Source organism: Gopherus evgoodei, chromosome 2, assembly GCF_007399415.2.
Source record: "Gopherus evgoodei ecotype Sinaloan lineage chromosome 2, rGopEvg1_v1.p, whole genome shotgun sequence".
NCBI classification, from domain to species: domain Eukaryota; kingdom Metazoa; phylum Chordata; order Testudines; family Testudinidae; genus Gopherus; species Gopherus evgoodei.
Window position 1 is genome coordinate 177,569,629 of NC_044323.1, and position 21,504 is coordinate 177,591,132.

At 40.1% G+C, this 21,504-nt stretch overlaps 1 protein-coding gene across 1 annotated transcript in view; it reads right to left on the minus strand.

Annotated features, from left to right (window-relative positions):
• The window catches only part of EEF1E1 (eukaryotic translation elongation factor 1 epsilon 1), a 31,204-nt gene extending 10,027 nt beyond the window's left edge, over positions 1 to 21,177 (minus strand). The window contains exons 1-3 of the mRNA XM_030552378.1: positions 21,030 to 21,177; positions 16,039 to 16,239; positions 2,377 to 2,472 (exon numbers count right to left, since the gene is read on the minus strand). Of these exons, the coding sequence (XP_030408238.1) occupies positions 2,377 to 2,472; positions 16,039 to 16,239; positions 21,030 to 21,131 (399 nt within the window). The 5' untranslated portion in view covers positions 21,132 to 21,177. The remainder of the gene's footprint in view (positions 1 to 2,376; positions 2,473 to 16,038; positions 16,240 to 21,029) is intronic.
• Between the last annotated feature and the right edge of the window lie 327 nt (positions 21,178 to 21,504).

The window sequence follows — 21,504 nt, forward strand, 5'->3', positions numbered from 1 at the left end:
AACAAGCATTTTCCCAATGAATAGAGGTTGAATGCAACAAAAAGTTTTTTTAGTTTTCCTTATTTATTAAAAAGTTTGGTTTCTTCACAATAGTCATACTCTGCTCTTAATCATTGTACTAACCTACCACTGACAGTAGGAGATCAAGTGTTTACTGGCAGTATGTAATCTGAGGCAGTATTGTGCAATTCGATTCTTTTAACAAATTTCTGGGTGGAGGGAGGGAGAAGAAGGGCAACTCCTTTGTCCTCTTCCCATCCTTATTTCTGCAGCCAAGAAAGGAAAGAGCTGGGAACTATTCTCTCTTTGGGGGGAGAGGAGGAAGGGCAGGCAAATCAGCTCCTTTTCCAGCAGGCAGAAGGGGCTGGAAATGGGAAGAAAGAAAATCTTCAAAATTTCTCACGGCCTACTAGCCAATACAGATCCCAAAAGGTGGCCCACAAGATAGGTCCCAGAAGCAATACCGCATTAAGAAGCGCAGCACCTCCCTTCCTGAAATTTGAGTAGGGCAATGTCATCCCAGGTACTCCCCTACTTCAAAAAACAAACACCCCCGCCCACATAAAGTTTTCAAGCTATCTGTCATTTTAAATTTAAGTACTGACATCTGGTTATATCCATAAGGCTACAATATTCAAAACAATTTGTTCTTTGTTGCACCTAGATTTCCTCCCTATTTGTATCAGGTCTGGGATAACTACCCCACTATTTGCACTTTCTACTTTTTGAGACAGGAAATCTTCCAAGAAATTTAAAAACATTTTTAGACATCAATATTATTCTACATACTTTTCCCAACCAATATATGGATGGTTGAAGTCACAGTCCAGGAGAATCAACTCATTTGTTTTTACCACCTGTTCTATTTCCCTAAGCAATAACAGGTATCTTTTCCTCTTGATTAGATGGTCAATTCTGGAGCAAACTCTGAATTTAAATATGCTTGATTTTCTTCATCTAATTTTTAACTGTACTATTTCACTTGTATTCTTACATCTTCTGTTACTAAATCCTTCATATGATACATAAAAGGTAACCAATCTTAATAACATAATCATACAATAGATTACTAATATTCTAAGATCACCTTTTTTCACACAATTAATTCCAAGTCAACTGATTATCTACTCTAACATTTTAATAAAATCATTCAAGATAGAACCCCTTTTATTTACTTCCTTAATCTTGTCTCTTATTTTCATTCCTGGACATTTCTACAGATTGCAATTAAATTTACTCTGAATCAGGGACAAGATTATTTTTCTAAAAGCAGTACATTTTATAGTGGTACTGGCTAATCTATCTTGTTGCACTATCCCTTTTCCTCATAGTGGTTTTTCTGAAAAATAATTATCTGTACTTTCTACTTTAGAACTTTGACTAATCCCATCCAGATTTTTCCCCAGGAAGTTAAAACCCATTTTCTGTAGCAACATTAATTCTTTATAGCATAGGAAGTATCAAAAACCACCACCTCAGACAGTGACTTACCTCCATGATACTACTCCTTCCTTCCTCTCACTACCAGAAGAATCTTGATCTTGCCATATCTTTATGCCTTCCGACTCCGAAGGGAGCTACAACTCTTCCTAACATTGTACTTCTAGCTACATAAAATAATCTAATCTAAAAAAGAATCCAAGGATTTGTCTCCTGCATTTCATGGACTCTGTGTAACAATTCTGGTTCTTGCTTCTTGCAAGCAGCAGTTCTCCATCCTAAATTCACTGTTCTTTTTATCACCATGTATGATCAAGTCTTAACCTCAAATCCTGAAGCCTGAGCACTCTTTTCTCAAAAAAAAAAAAAAAAAAAAAAAAAAAAAAAAAAAAAAAAAAAAAAAAAAAAAATCTTGTTGCCACGTTTGTGCACCCTTCTAGCATTTAGCTTATCTTCACCTGCATCTTCTTGGACCAGGTAACACTTCACCAACATTATCAAGATTTTGCCTTAATTTTTTGTTACTAAGTTCTTCCAGTTTTATCCATTTGTTTCCTCCTCCAATTCTGTGAATGGTAATGATACAAACTTTTGCCATCAAGTTAGGATAGTCAGGAAATAAAAGGCACATACAGTGTCCTTATATTGCATTATATAAAGGACAGTTTTAAATCTCTTTATCCAAACACTATAGATATGACATTCCCTTTGCCTGTTCCACAGCTAACTACTACTTTAAATAGGGAGCCACATTTTAAGGCAAATTAAATCTCAAACACTTGCACAAAATTCTGCCCTTTTATGAATGTTAATTACAGAATGGAAAAAGTAGTATTTCTACTTAGCTAGCAATCTTCTAAAGCAAGGAATGTTTATTACTCACATGCATTAATGATTATGACTGTTATAACAGAAAAGTAATTAAATATTACTTACTATGATGTGATGTAGCCCATAGTACATTAAAATATCTGCTAAAGTCAAGTTGTTTCTGGCAAGGTAGACTTTGTCTTCAAGGTATAAGTTAAGATCCTAAAATAAATAAATAAATAAATAAATAAAATAAATAAAGTCAATACAATAGCAGCTGGACAGAATATTAATGCAACTGATGATATATCCCCCATAGAACTAAAATGCTTGAAAAACTGCCTCTTAGGTCAATTTATATCAGTTAATAAATTGTCAGCCAGTCACAATAGCTGAAGCGGTCTCAATTATTCTCAAACAGAAAAGACTTTGTTAGGAAGAGTTGCGGTATGTCTACACTACGAAATTAGGTCGATTTAATAGAAGTCGATTTTTTAGAAATTGATTTGATAGTCGAATGTGTGTCTCTCCACTAAAGTGCATTAAGTTGGTGGTGTGCTTTCACAGTACCAAGGCTAGCGTCGACTTTCATAGCATTGCACTGTGGTAGTTATCTCACAGTTCCCACAGTCTCTACCACCCACTGGAATGCTGGGTTGATGGGGCAAAAACATTGTCACAGGTAGTTCTGGGTACATGTCGTCAGCCCCCCCCCCCCCCTTCCAGGAAACAAACGGCAAAAAAATTGCTTATCGCCTTTCTTCCTGGATTATCCATCCAGACGACATACCACGGCAAGCATGCAGCCTGCTCAGCTCACTGTCACTGTACGTCTCCTGGGTGCTGCTGGCAGACACAGTACTACACAGCAGCATCCCCTTGCCTTGCCTTGCCGATGGCAGACTGCAATATGACTGCTAACCGTTGTCACCATCCTGTGAGTGCTCCTGGCCGACCTCGGTTATGTTGGTCGGGGGCGCCTGAGCAGACATGGGTGCTCCTGGCCAGCCTTGGTGAGGTCGGGCGGGGCTGCCTGTACAAAAATGGGAATGACTCCAGGTCATTCTCTTCTTTAAGTTTCATCTAATGGAGATTCAGTCCTGCCTGGAATATCAGGCCAGCTGGAGGCTTCTGCCCCAGGCTGCTCTCCCAGTCAGCAGCAGTGCGCAGTCGCACTACCCCAGCCTACTCCTTGCTCCCATGGCTTATGAAGCCCGGACAGTAGTAAGGAGCAGTTCAACTATAGACTGAGCAAGTGCATAATGGTGGTAGAATGTGCCTTTGGACATTTAAAAGCTTGTTGGCACGCAGTTTACTGACTTAGCTAGACCTCAGTGAAACCAATATTCCCATCATTATTACTGCTTGCTGTGTGCTCCACAATATCTGTGAGAATAAGGGGGAGATGTTTATGGTGGGGTGGGAGGTTGAGGCAAATTGCCTGGCAGCTGGTTAAGTGCAGCAAGACACCAGGGGGGTTAGAAGAGCACACTAGGGCGTGCTGTGCATCAGAGAAGCTTTGAAAACCAGTTTCATCACTGGCCAGGCTACGGTGTGAAAGTTCGGTTTGTCTCTCCTTGATGAAAACCCGCCCCTTGGTTCACTCTACTTCTCTGTAAGCCAACCGCCCTCTCCTCCCCACTGTGATCACTGCTTGAAGAGGCAATAAAGTCATTGTTGTTTCAAATTCATGCATTCTTTATTAATTCATCGCACAAATGGGGGGATAGCTGCCAAGGTAGCCCAGGAGGGGTGGCGGAAGAGGGAAGCACAGGGGTAGGGTAGTTGTAGGGGCACCCTAGAATGGCATGCAGTTCATCACAGAAGCAGCATATCTGGGGCTCTGATCCGGAGTGGCCGTTTGCCTCTCTGGTTCTTTGGTAAGCTTACCTGAGCTCCTTAAGTTTCACGCGGCACTGCTGTGGGTCTCATAGACTCATAGACTCTAGGACTGGAAGGGACCTCGAGAGGTCATCGAGTCCAGTCCCCTGCCATCATGGCAGGACCAAATACTGTCTAGACCATCCCTAATAGACATTTATCTAACCTACTCTTAAATATCTCCAGCGATGGAGATTCCACAACTTCCCTAGGCAATCTATTCCAGTGTTTAACTACCCTGACAGTTAGGAACTTTTTCCTAATGTCCAACCTAAATCTCCCTTGCTGCAGTTTAAGTCCATTGCTTCTTGTTCTACCATTGGAGGCCAAGGTGAACAAGTTTTCTCCCTCCTCCTGATGACACCCTTTTAGATACCTGAAAACTGCTATCAGGTCCCCTCTCAGTCTTCTCTTTTCCAAACTAAACAAACCCAATTCCTTCAGCCTTCCTTCATAGGTCATGTTCTCAAGACCTTTAATCATTCTTGTTGCTCTTCTCTGGACCCTCTCCAATTTCTCCACATCTTTCTTGAAATGCGGTGCCCAGAACTGGACACAATACTCCAGTTGAGGCCTAACCAGCGCAGAGTAAAGCGGAAGAATGACTTCTCGTGTCTTGTTTACAACACACCTGTTTATGCATCCCAGAATCATGTTTGCTTTTTTTGCAACAGTATCACACTGTTCACTCATATTAAGCTTGTGGTCCACTATGACCCCTAGATCTCTTTCTGCCATACTCCTTCCTAGACAGTCTCTTCCCATTCTGTATGTGTGAAACTGATTGTTCCTTCCTAGGTGGAGCACTTTGCATTTATCTTTATTGAACTTCATCCTATTTACCTCAGACCATTTCTCCAATTTGTCCAGATCATTTTGAATTTTGACCCTGTCCTCCAAAGCAGTTGCAATCCCTCCCAGTTTGGTATCGTCCGCAAACTTAATAAGCGTATTTTCTATGCCAACATCTAAATCGTTGATGAAGATATTGAACAGAACCGGTCCCAAAACAGACCCCTGCGGAACCCCACTTGTTATACCTTTCCAGCAGGATTGGGAGCCATTAACAACTACTCTCTGAGTACGGTTATCCAGCCAGTTATGCACCCACCTTATAGTAGCCCCATCTAAATTGTACTTTCCTAGCTTATCTATAAGAATATCATGCAAAACTGTATCAAATGCCTTACTAAAGTCTAGGTATACCACATCCACCGCTTCTCCCTTATCCACAAGGCTCGTTATCCTATCAAAGAACGCTATCAGATTAGTTTGACATGATTTGTTCTTTACAAATCCATGCTGGCTATTCCCTATCACCTTACCACCTTCCAAGTGTTTGCAGATGATTTCTTTGATTACCTGCTCCATTATCTTCCCTGGCACAGAAGTTAAACTAACTGGTCTGTAGTTTCCTGGGTTGTTTTTATTTCCCTTTTTATAGATGGGCACTATATTTGCCCCCTTCCAGTCTTCTGGAATCTCCCCCGTCTCCCATGATTTCCCAAAGATAATAGCTAGAGGCTCAGATACCTCCTCTATTAACTCCTTGAGTATTCTAGGATGCATTCCATCAGGCCCTGGTGACTTGCAGGCATCTAACTTTTCTAAGTGATTTTTTACTTGCTCTTTCCTTATTTTCTCTTCTAAACCTACCCTCTTCCTGTAAGCATTCACTATACTAGACATTCCTTCAGACTTCTCAGTGAAGACCGAAACAAAGAAGTCATTAAGCATCTCTGCCATTTCCAAGTCTCCCGTTACTGTTACCCCCTCCTCATTGAGCAGTGGGCCTACCCTGTCCTTGGTCTTCCTCTTGCTTCTAATGTATTGATAAAAAGTCTTCTTGTTTCCCTTTATTCCCATAGCTAGTTTGAGTTCATTTTGTGCCTTTGCTTTTCTAATCTTGCCTCTGCATTCCTGTGTTATTTGCCGATATTCATCCTTCGTGATCTGACCTAGTTTCCATTTTTTATATGACGCCTTTTTATTTTGTAGGTCACGCAAGATCTCAAGGGTATGCCAAGGTGGTCTTTTGCCACATTTTCTATCTTTCCTAACCATCGGAATAACTTGCTTTTGGGCCCTTAATAGCGTCCCTTTGAAAAACTGCCAACTTTCCTCAGTTGTTTTTCCCCTCAGTCTTGATTCCCATGGGACCTTGCCTATCAGCTCTCTGAGCTTACCCTGTTATAACCTCTGTCCTTCATGCCCTTGCAGATTTTTTCAAATATTCTGGCATTTCATCTTTTGGAATGGAGTTCGCATAGCATGGATTCATCTCCCCATACAACGATCAGATGCAGTACCTCCCGTTCAATCCATGCTGGAACTCATTCCTGTCTACCTGGCCAGTGCATCTGAGTTGAGAGTGCTGTCCAGAGCAGTCACAATGGAGCACTCTGGGATAGCTCCTGGAGGCCAATACCGTCGAATTGCATCCACGCTACCCCAAATTCGATCCAGCAGGATCAATTTCAGCGCTAATCTCCTCGTTGAGGAGTACAGAAATCGATTTTAAGAGCCCTTTAAGTCAACAAAAAAGGCTTTGTCATGTGGACGGATGCAGGGTTAAATCGATCTAATGCTGCTAAATTTGACCTAAACTCGTAGTGCACACCAGGGCTTGTAATTGAAAAGTGATTCAGCTGGGTAAGCCCAGCTAACCCCCAAAATAAATAATAAAACCCTAAAAAACTCCATATGACAGTCTGTAATTGTACAATTAAAAGGATCCAGCTAGTTCCCCCACAGAATATAATCCTTCTCATCGCTACTCACTCACTCCACTTGCATCATCCATCCAATTTTAACTTTCTTTGTTCTGCAATGGAAATATGCCGCTGGTTGTATATTTTACTGATTTCATATCTATTGTTTGTAAGATGCGCAAAGACTGTGAAAGAAATATAACTCCAAAGTACAATCAATCATCTAAGAATTCTGTAAATTCTCAAAGTCATGTACTGGTGGAGTAGAAGAATATTTTTAAGATTATAATTTGGAATTTTTATTTTTAAAGTGCAAAAATTTTGTAAAGACAACACAGGTTTTTTGGATGTTAGACTCCACTGAAACACACTTTCAAACTTAACTCAGTTTTTTTTGTTTGGGAATCTCCCAGATTATTAATGATTGTTAACATTTTAAATGGTGTTGATATACAGAATCTATAAAAGGAGAGCTCTGCCTCAATATTTTATGAAGCTCACAAAAGTGTTTCCCCTCTCCCACAGATTTTAGCAAGTCCACATGAGGGGTTGTAAGAATGGGTACTGAGTGGGGGAGTTGTACTTTGTTGGGATTTGGGGATAGTGAATAGAGGATGGGGAAATTTATTCACAGTGAAAAAGTTCTATATCTAGAGAATTCCAAGTATCCGAAGCTTAATACACATAAACCACCTTGCTTTTCTTTGTCCTTCTCCATATCTCCCAGCCCCCAGCACCTCATCCTTTTCATTCCTCTCTTGTATCCCATCTCGTTCTCTGCCTTCTTCCCATCTCTCACCAGTCTTCTGCTCCCCTCCCCTGTATCCAATTCCCCACCCCACTAAACAAGACAAGAAAAGCCAAATAGCAAACAAGAGATGGGGCAGAGGTGGAGGAACAAACTGAAAAGTCTTTAAATTTGTATGTGTCTCTTCTAAACACTATAGGAAAATGCCCAGTTTTGCAGTTCCTCTTGAGTCTGGGAGCTTTCTGACCTTGTTCCTCTGCTAGGCTGAGGCAGGAAGAGTGTGAAGACATGTACACTGCTTCCTCTCCTCCATATATTTCTTCCAGTCTTCCTGTGCCACCTCCCTCTAGACCTACTGAAAGGAGAAAATTCAAGACCCCGTACTCTGATTCTAAGATAGCCGGGATGTTCACCCAATCACTTGCTTGTTACACATCTTTTCAATACTCCTGGTACCCACCCCACCAAAACCAGGAAAGCTCTTCTCCTTTACAAGACCAACAAAACAACAACATTTTCAAAAAGTCAAAGACTTTTAAAAAAAACACAGCTTTACAACATCTTTTCTGATGTTTCCAAGTTTTTCTAAAAAACGTATGCTGGCATGATATGGGGCATATTCCTTTTCAGGCAGACTGGCTGCTTTTTGAGGAAATTTGGGGCAAGGGGAATGGAACTGATCATCAGCTTTATAATTAAAAACTAGCTTCAGCATTAACTATAGCGCATCTCCGTAATCCATATTTTCGGGAATACTACAGCACAAAAACTACTAAAATGGGGAGAATTTACAGGCCATTTGATATTACATTTGAAGAATTTGGCAAACTTTGACTTCATTATGCCAGTTTACTATTTCTATCAACCTCTTCTTGACTGTCTTCTGCACTTTTGCAATTGTTGAATGTCCTCTGTTTTGATTTCTATTTATACAGTAAATCAGGGAAAATGTTAACCCCTACACAGTTAAAACTGTAGGTCACTTGCTCCTAGCTATATAGCTTTTTTTTTAATTTAGACTATGTGCTGCCTTGTTCATATTATTTAGCTCTCAAATTACTTTAAATATCAAGAGGGGCAACAACGGTATTATAGAAATTGTTTAGTCACACAAAAATGTGAAAGCTAATTCAATGTTAAGGGAAAAGGCTTGCAGAGCTAATCTGTCAATCAATTTACTAAAGGACTACATATCACCTTGCATAAAAATATATTAATAATCAGTCTCCAACCGACATTTTTTGTTGTGTCACTTACTAAATGCAGCTTTATCATCATAACAAAATAACTAAACCTATGCTGAATTCGATCAGAATACCAGAGACTCAGTCCTAGTTGTCTCCCCCCAATATTTTTCCACATCCTGGATAAAATTATAAAATCTTCATTGTGCAGATTAAAAGCTAAATATCTAATACCATCCATGATATCATCACACTGTTTTTACTTGTACTTCAGTGAACAAAATGTCATCAGAAAAGTTATTATATACTTACTGCATTGTTTTCGGCATTGGAAATTTTTCTAAAAGGCAGACGCCACGAGTTTGTGTAAAAAACAGTTATGCACACACAGTACAGCTTACATTTTAGGAATGGTAAGATAAGATCATAAAAAAAGTTTGCTCCTTAGTTACATTACTGAGCAAGTTTGCTTAATGTTATACATCCAAATATTCATAACATTTCAAAAATACTTAATTTTTAGATTTTATAAAAGTGGACACTGAGTTTACTCTGAAAAATTCTAGAATTTGGGACACTGGATGGAATAAAAATGATGAGTTACTTTAGCAACTGGAATTGGATCAGTGTGCTTTATTCTTAGAGGAACAAGGGTTAACTTTTTCCCTCTGTGCTTTGGCTATCATGACAGGATTCCTACTTGGTAATATAATATTTAAGATTATATTATGAAGCAGTAACTTATGCTACTTCTATAATGCTGCAGTATAAACTGAGATTGTTTGTTATTTTCTGAATACTTTGGGAGTGTTCAGTTCATTTCCTGCATCATGGACTACTATAAGGATTCCCATGGATGAATTTTATATGGAAAGTATAAAATGTCTGGTATTCTACAGATATGTCTACACTGTAATTAAAAATTCCTCAGGTCCTGGGGATCTTAGTCAAACTAATAACCTAAAAAATATGACAGATGAGCTCCCAGAGTGGACTGATTTAAATCAAATGATTTAAAATCAGCAAGCAGAAAACACAGATTTAAGCCAAGGTTAACTTATTAATTCTCATTGGCTGGTAACCATTAAAACATAGTTTTCCAATTAAAATACAGCCTTTACACTAAATTTGCTGCTTCTTTTTAATAACCAGGATATACTACATTTATACAAATTTAAATATATATAGAGCGTAACTCACATTTACTCAGATTATTTTTCACATTTTTATTGTTAGAAAATGGAGAATAATGCATTTCTTATTTACTAGATCAAGGGTAGGCAAACTTATTGGCCTGAGGGTCGCATCGAGTTTCGTAAATTGTAAGGAGGGCTGGTTAGGGAAGGGGATCATGGCCCAGCCCCCACCTATCTGCGCTGCTTCCCCCCCCCCCCGGACTCCTGCCCCATTCAACCCCCCCATTCCCTGACGGCCCCTCTGGGACCCCTGCCCCATCCACACACCCCCACTCCCAGTCCCCTAACTGCCCCCAGACTCCCACCACCCCACCCAACCCCTCCTCTCATTCCTGATGGCTCCCCCCCTCCCCAGGACCCCTGCCCCATCCAACCACCCCTTCTCCCTGTCTCCTGACTGCCCCTGGAACCCCTGCCTCTGACAGCCCCCTGCTGCCCCATCCAACCCCCCCTCCTTCCTGACTGCCCCCCAGGACCCTTGCCCCCATTCAACTCTCTGTTTCCCTCCCGACCACCACCCCAAACTCCCCTGCCTCCTTTCCACTGCCTCTGCTCCCTGCCCCCTTACTGCGCTGCCTGGAGCACCAGTGGCTGGTGGTGCTACAGTTGTGCTGCCACCACCACCACACAGCACAGAGCACCAGGTCAGGCTAGGCTCTGCAGCTGAGCTGCCCCAGGAGCTCACAGCTCTGGCACCTTGTGTATTTTTTCTAACCTCTCCATATACACAAGTGCTGTAGTTGCCACAAGGATGTTATTTGCTTGTAAATGGATAGGTCCATGTTATGAAAAAAAATTAAAAACCCTATTCAAGGCAATGCAAATAATTAACAAGATGTTTTGATGCTATGCAGGAGTTCTATTCCAAAAAGGTAGAAAGATCAGTTTGAATATTCTATACATTTTCTTCTCAACAAGACCTTTGTTTCAGAATCTCTTAACAAGCACTAAACAGTTTTGTTACTGAGGTTTTACAGAATTGTAGCATCTCATTTGAGAGCCAACTAGAGGCAGCCTAGTTTACAGCAGAGGTGACCGAACTGTTTTTGGCACATGAAACACACAACTCATTACAAATTGCGGCTTTAGGCTGCTATTGTCCCAAGACTGCCACTATGCTTTCCAGATACATTGTAAAACCACAATCTCAGACTTGCCTGCCTACTTTAGTTTTTATCTCATATTCCCTTTTGGCACAGGATACTTATCTACCTCAGTACTAGGCTGTCTCTTGTTCCAACTATAAACTCATGGTGGCAAGAGGAACAAATAGAAGCAAAGAAATAACTACTGTTCTGTAGGAACATTTCTACAGAGGCAGTATTTCATGCAGTATCGTTTCAGCAAGAACTCTGGCCACCTATCACCAGATATAAATGAGTATCTCCAGGAAAACTGCTATCATTGGTTAAAATTAAGTGCTGAGACTCTTCTTCCTCTCCCAACATCTACTTTATAGTACTAGGAGTGAAGTTTTTATTTTGTTTGGAAACAATTTACATACAATATTGAAATATAAAATGTGTAAGACAATTTCTCTTTCCCACGCTACCATTGCTGCTACGATCAAAACTGCGACGTGAAAGTTGTCAGATAGGGCCTGTTTTTTATAACTCTGGTCTAAGACTGCTTTTGTGCCCAGAATTTAGGTCATTTAATACTTAAGTACCTGATTTACAGACATAAAATGGTACTTTGATATCCAATTGTCAAGCAATTATGCCTGTGGAAACCTGGTTATGGCCAAGTTGAAAAATCTGCCTTTTAATCTGTATTCCAAAAGAGCAAGAAAATTAAAATAAAAAGTACAGATTTACATTCATATTGTCTTAGACTAACCTGAAAAGGAAAGTTTCCAAGTTTCCAGCGAAGGGAAAGTGTGTATGGTTAGCAGACATAACATAGTATACCAGCTGAAAGGAGTTGTAAAGCCGCGATTCTAGTATTCACAATGTAAATATACAGCAAAACCCAGCAATCAGAGTACTTTCTGCAAACCATAACCAAGACTGAATAAATGTAGTAATAGTGACAGAATTTGTAAATATCTACTTCTTATATTTACAGCTAAGAGAAGAGCCTATAACCTGAAATATTAATTTTATTTATTTTTTAAAAACAGATTTAAAACAGATTCACTTTCCAAAGCAATGATAATCAAGCATGCCTTATAGTGAAACCATTTTGCTCTCCACAACTGTGGCCATTTTATTGATGTTGTGACGATGTATGCCATAATGCTTTATAACTAGAGTATGTTTTATGCTACATGTGCCATGTAACATATCTCTGTAAATGTTATGGTTTACTGAATCTATTCATCCTATTTGTACACATATATCATTTCTATACTTGAAGTTATGAATACTGGCTGTATACTTGCTTGATTTCTAAGTAAGCTTTGTAAGGCATTTGATCAGCTTCTTTAGAAAGGAATTTACAAAGTTAAGTACCCAATAAAGAAGCACTTAAGGAACAATGCATCTTGGAATACTCCAATCCACACAGAAATCTTCCTAGAGACATACAAGATACCATGTGGGCAATGGCTTCTGCTTGTAAAAACTGTGAGTCATGTATGGACATGTGATTTGCCCAGGTGACTCCAGAACTCCATCTTGGAGCTGGACTTTGCATAGGAGAGAAGAGGGGGGTCTCCACCCACAAGAGAAAGTCTATTTAAGCCCATGGGAGACCCCTCCATTTGGTCTTCAGCAGGCTAAAGAGAGCGCCTCTCCACCCCTAAAGATACCTGAAAGAAACTGGAACAAAAGACAATACCTACAGGGGGTGAGAGTGATTTCTGGACCCAGACTAGTCTGTAAAAGGAAGCTTACTGGAACTGGTGAGGTGTTATTTGTATTCAGTTTCTTAGACATAGACTTGTGTGTTCTATTTTATTTTACTTGGCAATTCACTTTGTACTGTCTGTTTCTACTTGTAATCACTTAAATCCTACTTTATATATTTAATAAAATCATTTTTACTTATTAATTAACCCAGAGTATGTATTAATACCGCGGGGTGGCGGCAGGCAAATAGCTGTGCATCTCTATCAGTGTTATAGAGGGCGAATGGATTTATTTGGGTTTAGACCCCACTGGGAGTTGGGAATCTGAGTGTTAAAGATAGGAACACTTCTGTTAAGTTGCTTTCAGTCAAGCCTACAGTTGTTAGGGGACGTGGTTCAGATCTGGGTCTGGGTTTGCAGCAGGCTAGGGAGTCTGGCTCAAACCAGGCAGGGCGCTGAAGTCGTAAGCTGACAGGGTAGGAAAGCAGCGGCAGAAGTAGTCTTGGCACATTAGGTGGCAGCTCCCAAGAGGGTTTCTGTGATCGAACCTGTCACAGATGTTTTAAATATTTATATTTCAGTAAGGCCAAGATGTTCCAGTCATTATCATGGACCCCGCTGTTCTGGGCGCTGAGCAATCACAAGATAAGATCCTCACCCCAACGAGTTTACAATCTAAGGCAGGAATCCTACAGTCTAAGACAGTAATCCTTGCTCTGTGCAGATGATCCCATATACGAGCACAGACACACACTGAACTCAGCAGGGTTCTGCCCATATGAAGAAGCCCGCATAATCAGGTGGTCAAAAAACATTAAGTGTTTTCCATGAAAACTTCTGAACAAAACAAAATTGTAATGTTCAAAAATTTTCATTGAAAAGTTTTCCTTCTTTTATTTTAAGCAAATGAAAAATGTTTCATTTTTTTGTTTCTGAAACCTGGGTCTCCCTGCACATCCCAGGTAGGTGTCCTAACCACCGGGCATGTGTATGTGGAACTGCCAACAAATCAGGGGTGGGGTGGGGGGGTGTCGTGTCATAAACAGATGGTTAAGGGTTAATGTCTCTCTTACCTGTAAAGGGTTAACTAGCTCAGTAAACTGGTCAGGTATTCCAGGAGGACCAATCAGGAGACAAGATACTTTCAAATCTCGGCGGAGGAAGCCTTTGTCTGTGCTTTTTGGGTTTTTTCTTTGTTCTCTCTGGGTTCTGAGAGGGACCAGCCATGTATACAAGACTCTCCAATTTTCTGAAACAGCCTCTTCTGTTCAATTTAGTAAGTACCAGTTAGAAAGGCGGTTTAGTCTTTTGATTGTTTTCTTTATTTGCAAATGTGTGTTTTGCTGGAAGGATTGTATCTCTTTTTGCTGCAACTTGTATTTGTGCTGGGGGGGAGTGTCTATAAGCTGAAAGACCCTGTAACATTTTCCATCTTGATTTTACAGAGACAATTTTTACTTTTTTTCCCCTTTCTTTTATTAAAAAGCTTTTCTTTTTAAGAACCTGATTGATTTTTTTTATTCTGGTGTAAGACCCAAGGGGAGGGGGTCTGCACTCACCAGGGAATTGGTGGGGGAAAGGAGAGAAGGGGGGAGGAAAATCCTGATTTCTCTCTGTGTTAGGATCACTGTCTCTCTCTCAGAGAGATTTGGGGGGGGGGGGAGGAAGGTGAATTTCCTCTCTGTTTTAAGATTCAAGGAGTTGAATCACAGGGATCTCCCAGTGTTACCCAGGGAGGGGAGAATCTGGGAGGAAGAAAGGAGGGGGGAATGGTTTATTTCCCTTTGTTGTGAGACTCAAGGGGTTTTGGGTCTTGAGGTCCCCAGGGAAGGTTTTGGGGGCCAGAAAGTGTCCCAAAACACTATATTTTTGGGTGGTGGCAGTGCTATCATTTCTAAGCTAGTAATTAAGCTTAGAGGTGTTCATGCAGGTACCCCATCTTTTGGACGCTAAGGTTCAGAATGGGGAATCATACCTTGACAGGGGGGAGATGACAATGAGAGGAGGGGCGCGGATTCACCCAGTTCTACCCACAAGTTTTTTGATTCACTGAATTAAAGAAAACCCCCCAGAATTTCCAAGAAAATACAAATTTTCCATGAAAATGTTTCCTCTAAAAAGCTGTTTTTCCTTCAGAAAGTTTGATATAAAGTTTTAACCAGATCTCAGAGTCCCTGAGCCCTGGATCCAGCCTGAGCCCAGAAGTCTACACTGCAATGAAATAGGCCTGCAACCTGATCCCCACAAGAGTCAGCTGGCATGGGCCAGTCATGAGTTTTTAATTGCAGTGTAGATATAGCTGTAGAATACTAGACATTTTGTACTTTCTATATAATTTTAAAGAAGTTCTCTTTCTTCAAATTTAAAATGTTTAATTTTATATGGAATTTCAGTGCCATGTTGTACACTTTTAATAATAAAATTAGGCCTCTTCAACCTCCTACCCTGATATGATAGTTAAAATTAAACTACTTTTGACATTTTTGATGAAAGGATCCAAGAAGTCTGAAGAAGCAAATGGAAAGGATTTTAGTTTCATTTTAACTGGGTAAAACTTAATGGTACCCGTCCCCCTCCCAATCACAGCTTCTGAAATTAAGGGAGAACAATTTTTTAAGTCTAGGGCAGTGAGAAACAGTCAATAAAAATTCCATACATTAGTAGTTTATAAATATGAAAACATGAGTTTATGGAAATTTCCCTCTATGCTTTCACTCATGCCTTCTGATATGTGAGATGATGATATTAACTCATCTTGGCATTCATCCATTTATCCAATCACCATAATATCTAGACTTGAAGTAGATCCCGCCTTGTTACTGAAGCAAAGAGTCGTTCTCAATAAAAATAAAACAGAGTGCAGGCCGATTTACATATATTGGGATTTCAGTAGTAGCTTAACGACGTGAGGAAACTGTAGCCTTTCTGGATTTAGAAGAGACTATATAGTTAAACACTCTCTGAACTTTAGAGGCACAATTACATTCCCTCTCCGTTACATTCTTACATAATAAGTTTTTATAGTAGAGCAGAAGGCTTGCTTTATGTATTCTATAGTTAAACCATTTCCTTAAGTTTCAGGTTGTTTTTTCAATAAAGTGAAAAACGGCAACAAATTTAATGGCAAATGATTTGAGATTGTCAATATCTACCCATTTCTATTATTAAAGTAAATACACGTATGTACATGAATATACTGTCCCCAACACAACAGCTTTAGTGTCCAGTCACTCCAAAATTCAATATTCTGGTGGTAAAACAATTAAGTTATCCTTACCTTCAGAATTATTCTTATATCTTCTTCATTAGAATGTCCAGCTATTTGAGTTACTCTGTATTCTAACCACTGCTGAACTATTGCTTTCTCTTCTGCAGTACTTCCAAGCAGCTGTTCTTTCTTAGCTTGTTTGACTAGATGGGTAGCTATAGTAGTCAATCCTGTCAGACTGGGACCATTGTTTGTTTGAAGAACTGGAATCTAGAAGAAAACAAATACCATGTAAGTTTGTCATGTTCAAAAGGTTAGTCTTTGTTAAATAACCTCACTATATGGTATCCCAATATGTTCACTTTTAATTAAGCAATTACAAATATTAATGCTTTGAATAATACTTCACATGGAAAATATTTAAATTATTCTTAACCCTTGGGTTGATTTTTTTTTCAGTTTCCATTTTAGGTAAAAAAAAAAAAAAAAAAAGATATACATGCAAGACAGAACATAGACATAGGGTATTTCTAGTTCAATATAACCAACCCATGCCAAAATGAGTGAGAGCATCAGAATAAGAACTATCGTCTACCAGAAATCTTCATAGGTAGCCTTTGATACATATTTTCAAGTGTAAAAATAAAACTTCAAACTATAGAATCAGCAAACATCCAGCTTTTCTGGACAGCCACAAATAAATCATACCTGTCAGACTTTTTCAATGCTTATTCTAAATAACTGCTTAATGATTGTGAATGTTGTGACTTTACACAGTTAGGTGTAGGAACATAACTCTGGAAGACAGATAACTAGAGTTATACAAGTCTAGTAACTGACTAAGTTACTGGGAGGAAGTTGTTTCAGGAGCAACAGCAAATGTGTTGTTTCACCTTAAAAAAAAATTCTGCATTGCACTTCTCCATGCTTAGGGTTTAGCTATAGCTTAGTGTTAAATTTTAAAAATCTTATAGTAGTGAAATTACTTTGGTTTTTTTTGTGATACCCTTTAAATATAGCACATGTTCTCTGTTCCTGTGAACTCCTATACAAATAATTGTCAAGTTGTTCAACCACCTCCTGAAGAGACTTTGCCAGGCAACGGTAACAGCAAATGCTGCTCCAAGAGGAGAAAAGGAGATACAAATGCTGTATCAATCTTTACCCATGCTAAGGAAGTCTGAGTACAGTTCAACTAGTAACAGTGGAAACTAAGAGACTCACACTTCACAAGCACCCTGTGTTTCCAATAGTGTGCCAGTGAATTAAGCTAATTTGGAATAAGGCACACATGGAGTTAATCAGGAATAGCTAAATCCGAAATAACTCCCAGTGTAGAAAAACCCTTAATTAATTTGCAACCTCCTTTTTGTTTTGTGAAGCTCATTTTGATGTAAACTGTTCTGTGCCTTCACCTGGACTCTGTAGCCTCCATATTGAATTGAAAAATTCTTGCACCAAGCAGAGGGATAACAATGGAGGTTCGATAAAACCTGATGACCTCTCATTCAAATAGAAGCACCCTAGACCAGTGGTTCCTAAACTTGTTCCGCCGCTCGTGCAGGGAAATCCCCTGGTTGGCCAGGCTGGTTTGTTTACTTGCCATGTCCACAGGTCCAGGCCAATGGGAGCTGCTGGAAGCAGCGCAGACTGAGGGATGTACTAGCTGCTGCTTCCAGCAGATCCCATTGGCCTGGAGCAGCGAACCACAGCCACTGGGAGCTGCGATCGGCCGAACCTGCAGACGCGGCAGGTAAACAAACCAGCCCGGCACGCCAGGGGCTTTACCTGCACAAGCAGCGGAACAAGTTTGGGAACCACTACCAAAGAGCTGGCTACAGCCCACAGAAAAACAGTTCTCCCAGGTGGGTTGGTAACCAATAAATAAGTCACTTGATGGGGGTTTGAGGCTGACCTGCAAACTATAAAAGGATAAAGTCTGCCCTGTACAACTCTTTCTCAGTTACCAGAGTGAGAAGGCAAGAATGAATACAGGAGAAAAGGGGAGCAGCAGAACCATGGACTCTCTATACAGATGCTGATTAAATTACAAAAGTTGAGTCCATATTTACCAAATTCAATAAAATATGAGCTATAGAAGTCAAACCTACTGTTGTCTAATTCTAAGTACTGTCCTCATCACTGTAATACAACCACCAACTTAATGATGAAAACCATTAAACTGGACAAGAACAAATTTCACACCAAAACGATTTCCTGGCTTTGTATTAAACTTTATCATAATCACTGAAAACATACATAATGAAAAAGTTAGCAGACCTTTATGTATAGTTGTACTTCAAATTGTAAAAAGAAAAATTGCCTATTTAACTCATCTGAGTACCCTGAAAGTACAAAATGTAATAGGCATATATTATCTGAAATATATTCAAAACTATTACAGTTAACATTTCTGATCCTAACAATGATTGATATTCCTAGAGAAGTCATCCATTACTATATTAATTTAGTTTAAGATCCCAAACCAAATGTAATCTTGTTACGTGTACAACTTTTAAAACCAAGAAAATTTCTAAACATAAAACATTTTCTTCTAATTATTAAGGCAACGTTATAGAAAATGGAAAACTGGCTTCAGTTCTTAATACCAGTCTTCCATACTGCCAGTGCCATAAACTATATCACTTTAGGCTGTACGTGCGGGCAATTGTTTTAAAGGAAATCAGTAATGTACTGTGAATTAACCCTTTGGTTTTACTTGGCAAGACAGACAACCATTCTGTCCATGCATGACTTTCAACAGTGGGTAAGTATAGTGCACAATATTCTTTGAAGTCATCCAGTAAGAAACTGATTGGACTATGATGGCACTACAGAAAGCATGCAGTGGAGCACCTATTTCTCTCCACAAGACCTTGCCTCTCATTGGGAACTTGAATTATCATTAAGTATCTTAAACAGAATAAAGGCATTAGACAGCATGTATTCTAATTATTAAACCAGATCATAAACCTAAGAATTATGTTGCTATTTTCATAACAGAAACCCAAACTTTAAAAAGCGTAAGGGCCAATCAAACAAACAGAATCTCAGTGTCCCCTGTAGATATCCCGCTCAGCAGTAACCAGCAATTAGTTCTTCTCTTGCAAAAAGAAAAGAAAAGAAAAATGTACTACAGCTAAACTTGAGACTTTTAAAAAAAATCATGTAGAAAATGAACATTGATCTAATTAAACAAGACTTCAGAATATTGACTGAAATATCACAAATGTCCAACTATTCAGAAGCAGAAGAATCAAGTTATATTTCAAAAATGGTTCATAAAGATTGTATGCCAAATACTGTTGGCATTTAAGCATGAAGCATATTTCCAGAGAGTCTAAACTAATTCCTGATTTAATTTAAAAAGGGCATCAAACATCTAGTTTTTCCAGTGATAACAGATGCCCTGATGTACTTATTTCCTTCCAATTTTATGAAGTTAATGATCTCATGTTCATTGTCACACAGCCAATATTCAAAGTACAATAGATATTCAATAAGGAATTTTCTGCAGTATGTTACTACTTTTAGCTATTGGATACTATCAGATCTCCAGGATCTGAATTAAGGACAGACTACTTTCCTCATTGTTACACATAATTATGCTTTGAAAGACCATGAATTTTGTTGATTGCCTCCTAATGCCAAAATAGAATAGATTTCTAATTATAGGAATCAAAATTCAATGCTGAGTATTACTACTGAACAATTAAAAACCTCTTCAGCAAACAAATGCATGGTACACAAATGTATATTGAGGTCAACACTGAGAAGCAAAGGATTACACAAATGTGCATTCAGAGTACCTCAGTGGCAGTACCACTGTACTCATCAATAAGCGGGTGGCAACAACTACTTGCTTACAGCAGTACTGAGCCAGGAAGTAAAAACTGATAAAGGTTGCCATGTAGAGAAAATAGAATGAATCAATTATGCCAACCCTAAATACAAAATATTTTGTACTGCATACATGATAAAATAGTATATCAAAAAATTCAGAGGTAAAACAGGAAAATAGATACACATTAATAAGAAAATATAATAAAGATTCATCTTGTGCATCTGGCTGATCTAGTTTGAACTGAATGATTTCAAAGCTGCCAGAAGCAAAGTTGAACATACCATAGTCTTAAAACATAATGCTGAAAACACAAGCTACCTGTTCTCCATACTGGTATTATAAATAAAATGCTACTTTCTTCATTGGGTTGATCAACAAATCTAGAGAACATGGTATGTTTGCAAGAAAAGGAAATTAATATCATTTTACAATAACTCAAAGGCCTGAGCATAAAGGGCAGGCAAAGTTGGGAAGAATGAAATTAACATGCAAGTGTTTTGGGACAGATTTCATGTTACTTTGATTTTATATTGGCAAGCCCATTTGTTATTGTGACGGCTCTGTGTCCGTCACTGAGGCTGCGGAAGTCATGGATTCTGTGACTTTTCCCAACGTCCCTGACTTCTGCAGCGGCCTCCTCAGGTGGCCTCTGGGACAGCCACACCTGTGGCTGCTGGAGCGGCTCTGCAGCCAGCCCCATCACTGCTGCAGCTGGGGCGGTCCCCGTGCAGCCAGAGCAGCTGCTGCTGGGGCAGTCCCCGGGCAGTTGGTGGCACTGGCCCCAGGACGCCCCTCCAGCAGCAGTCCTCCAGGGTGTACCCTCCCTAGTAGCTCCTCCCCCCGGCTGATTTAGTCACGGGTATTTATAGTATAAGTCATGGACAGGTTACAGGCCTACGAATTTTTGTTTATTGCCTGTGACCTGTCCGTGACTTTTACTAAAAATACCTGTGACTAAATCACAGCCTTAATTTCAGGTGGCCCCATGCAATATTCGCCTTGCAAATGTGCTTCCCACAGGTATGCACTATTTTTAGAGTTCAACATTAAGGGGGAAGTGTCTGTTGCATTTTACGCTTCGTCTAGGTCTACGCTGGTAGCGCTCGCCAAAGGGAGAGGGAGGAGCGCGAGGAGACAGAACGAGCGCGAGGACGGCCCGTTTGTTGCGCGCGCACATTCCCGAGTGGGTCCCCAGTTTTCCCCTCGCATCCTTCACCTTCCGCTCCTCCAGGGCACCGTACTTGTTCCCTTTCTTCAGCCCTAGGAGCTTCTCTAACAAAATCAGCTCCTCCGGCCCGGGCCCCGCCGCAGCTGCCATAGTTGGAGACAACCCGCCCGGGAAAGGAAGAGGAAGAAGGACGAGTCTCTCAAAACTAACAAACTCCAGCACGATTGGACAGAGCTGCCCCACCTCCTAAGTAACGTCTCCATCCATTGGCGGAGGAAGGGGGGCAAGGCAGGACTGGCCGAGCAGAGGGTCATAATAATCTGCGGCTGCGTCGAGATGACTGTGTCTTAATAATAATATGCGCAGTAGAAAGGGGAGGAGTCACGTCTCTGGCTGGAGGGGGCGCGTGAAGCGCATGCGCAAAGGGGAGACAGGAGGAGTACATTCCATGAAGCTTGCTTTACGCTTGCGCAAAGTGAAGGGGACGGGATGGGGAGGAGTCTCGTATGTTAATCAGGTCTGT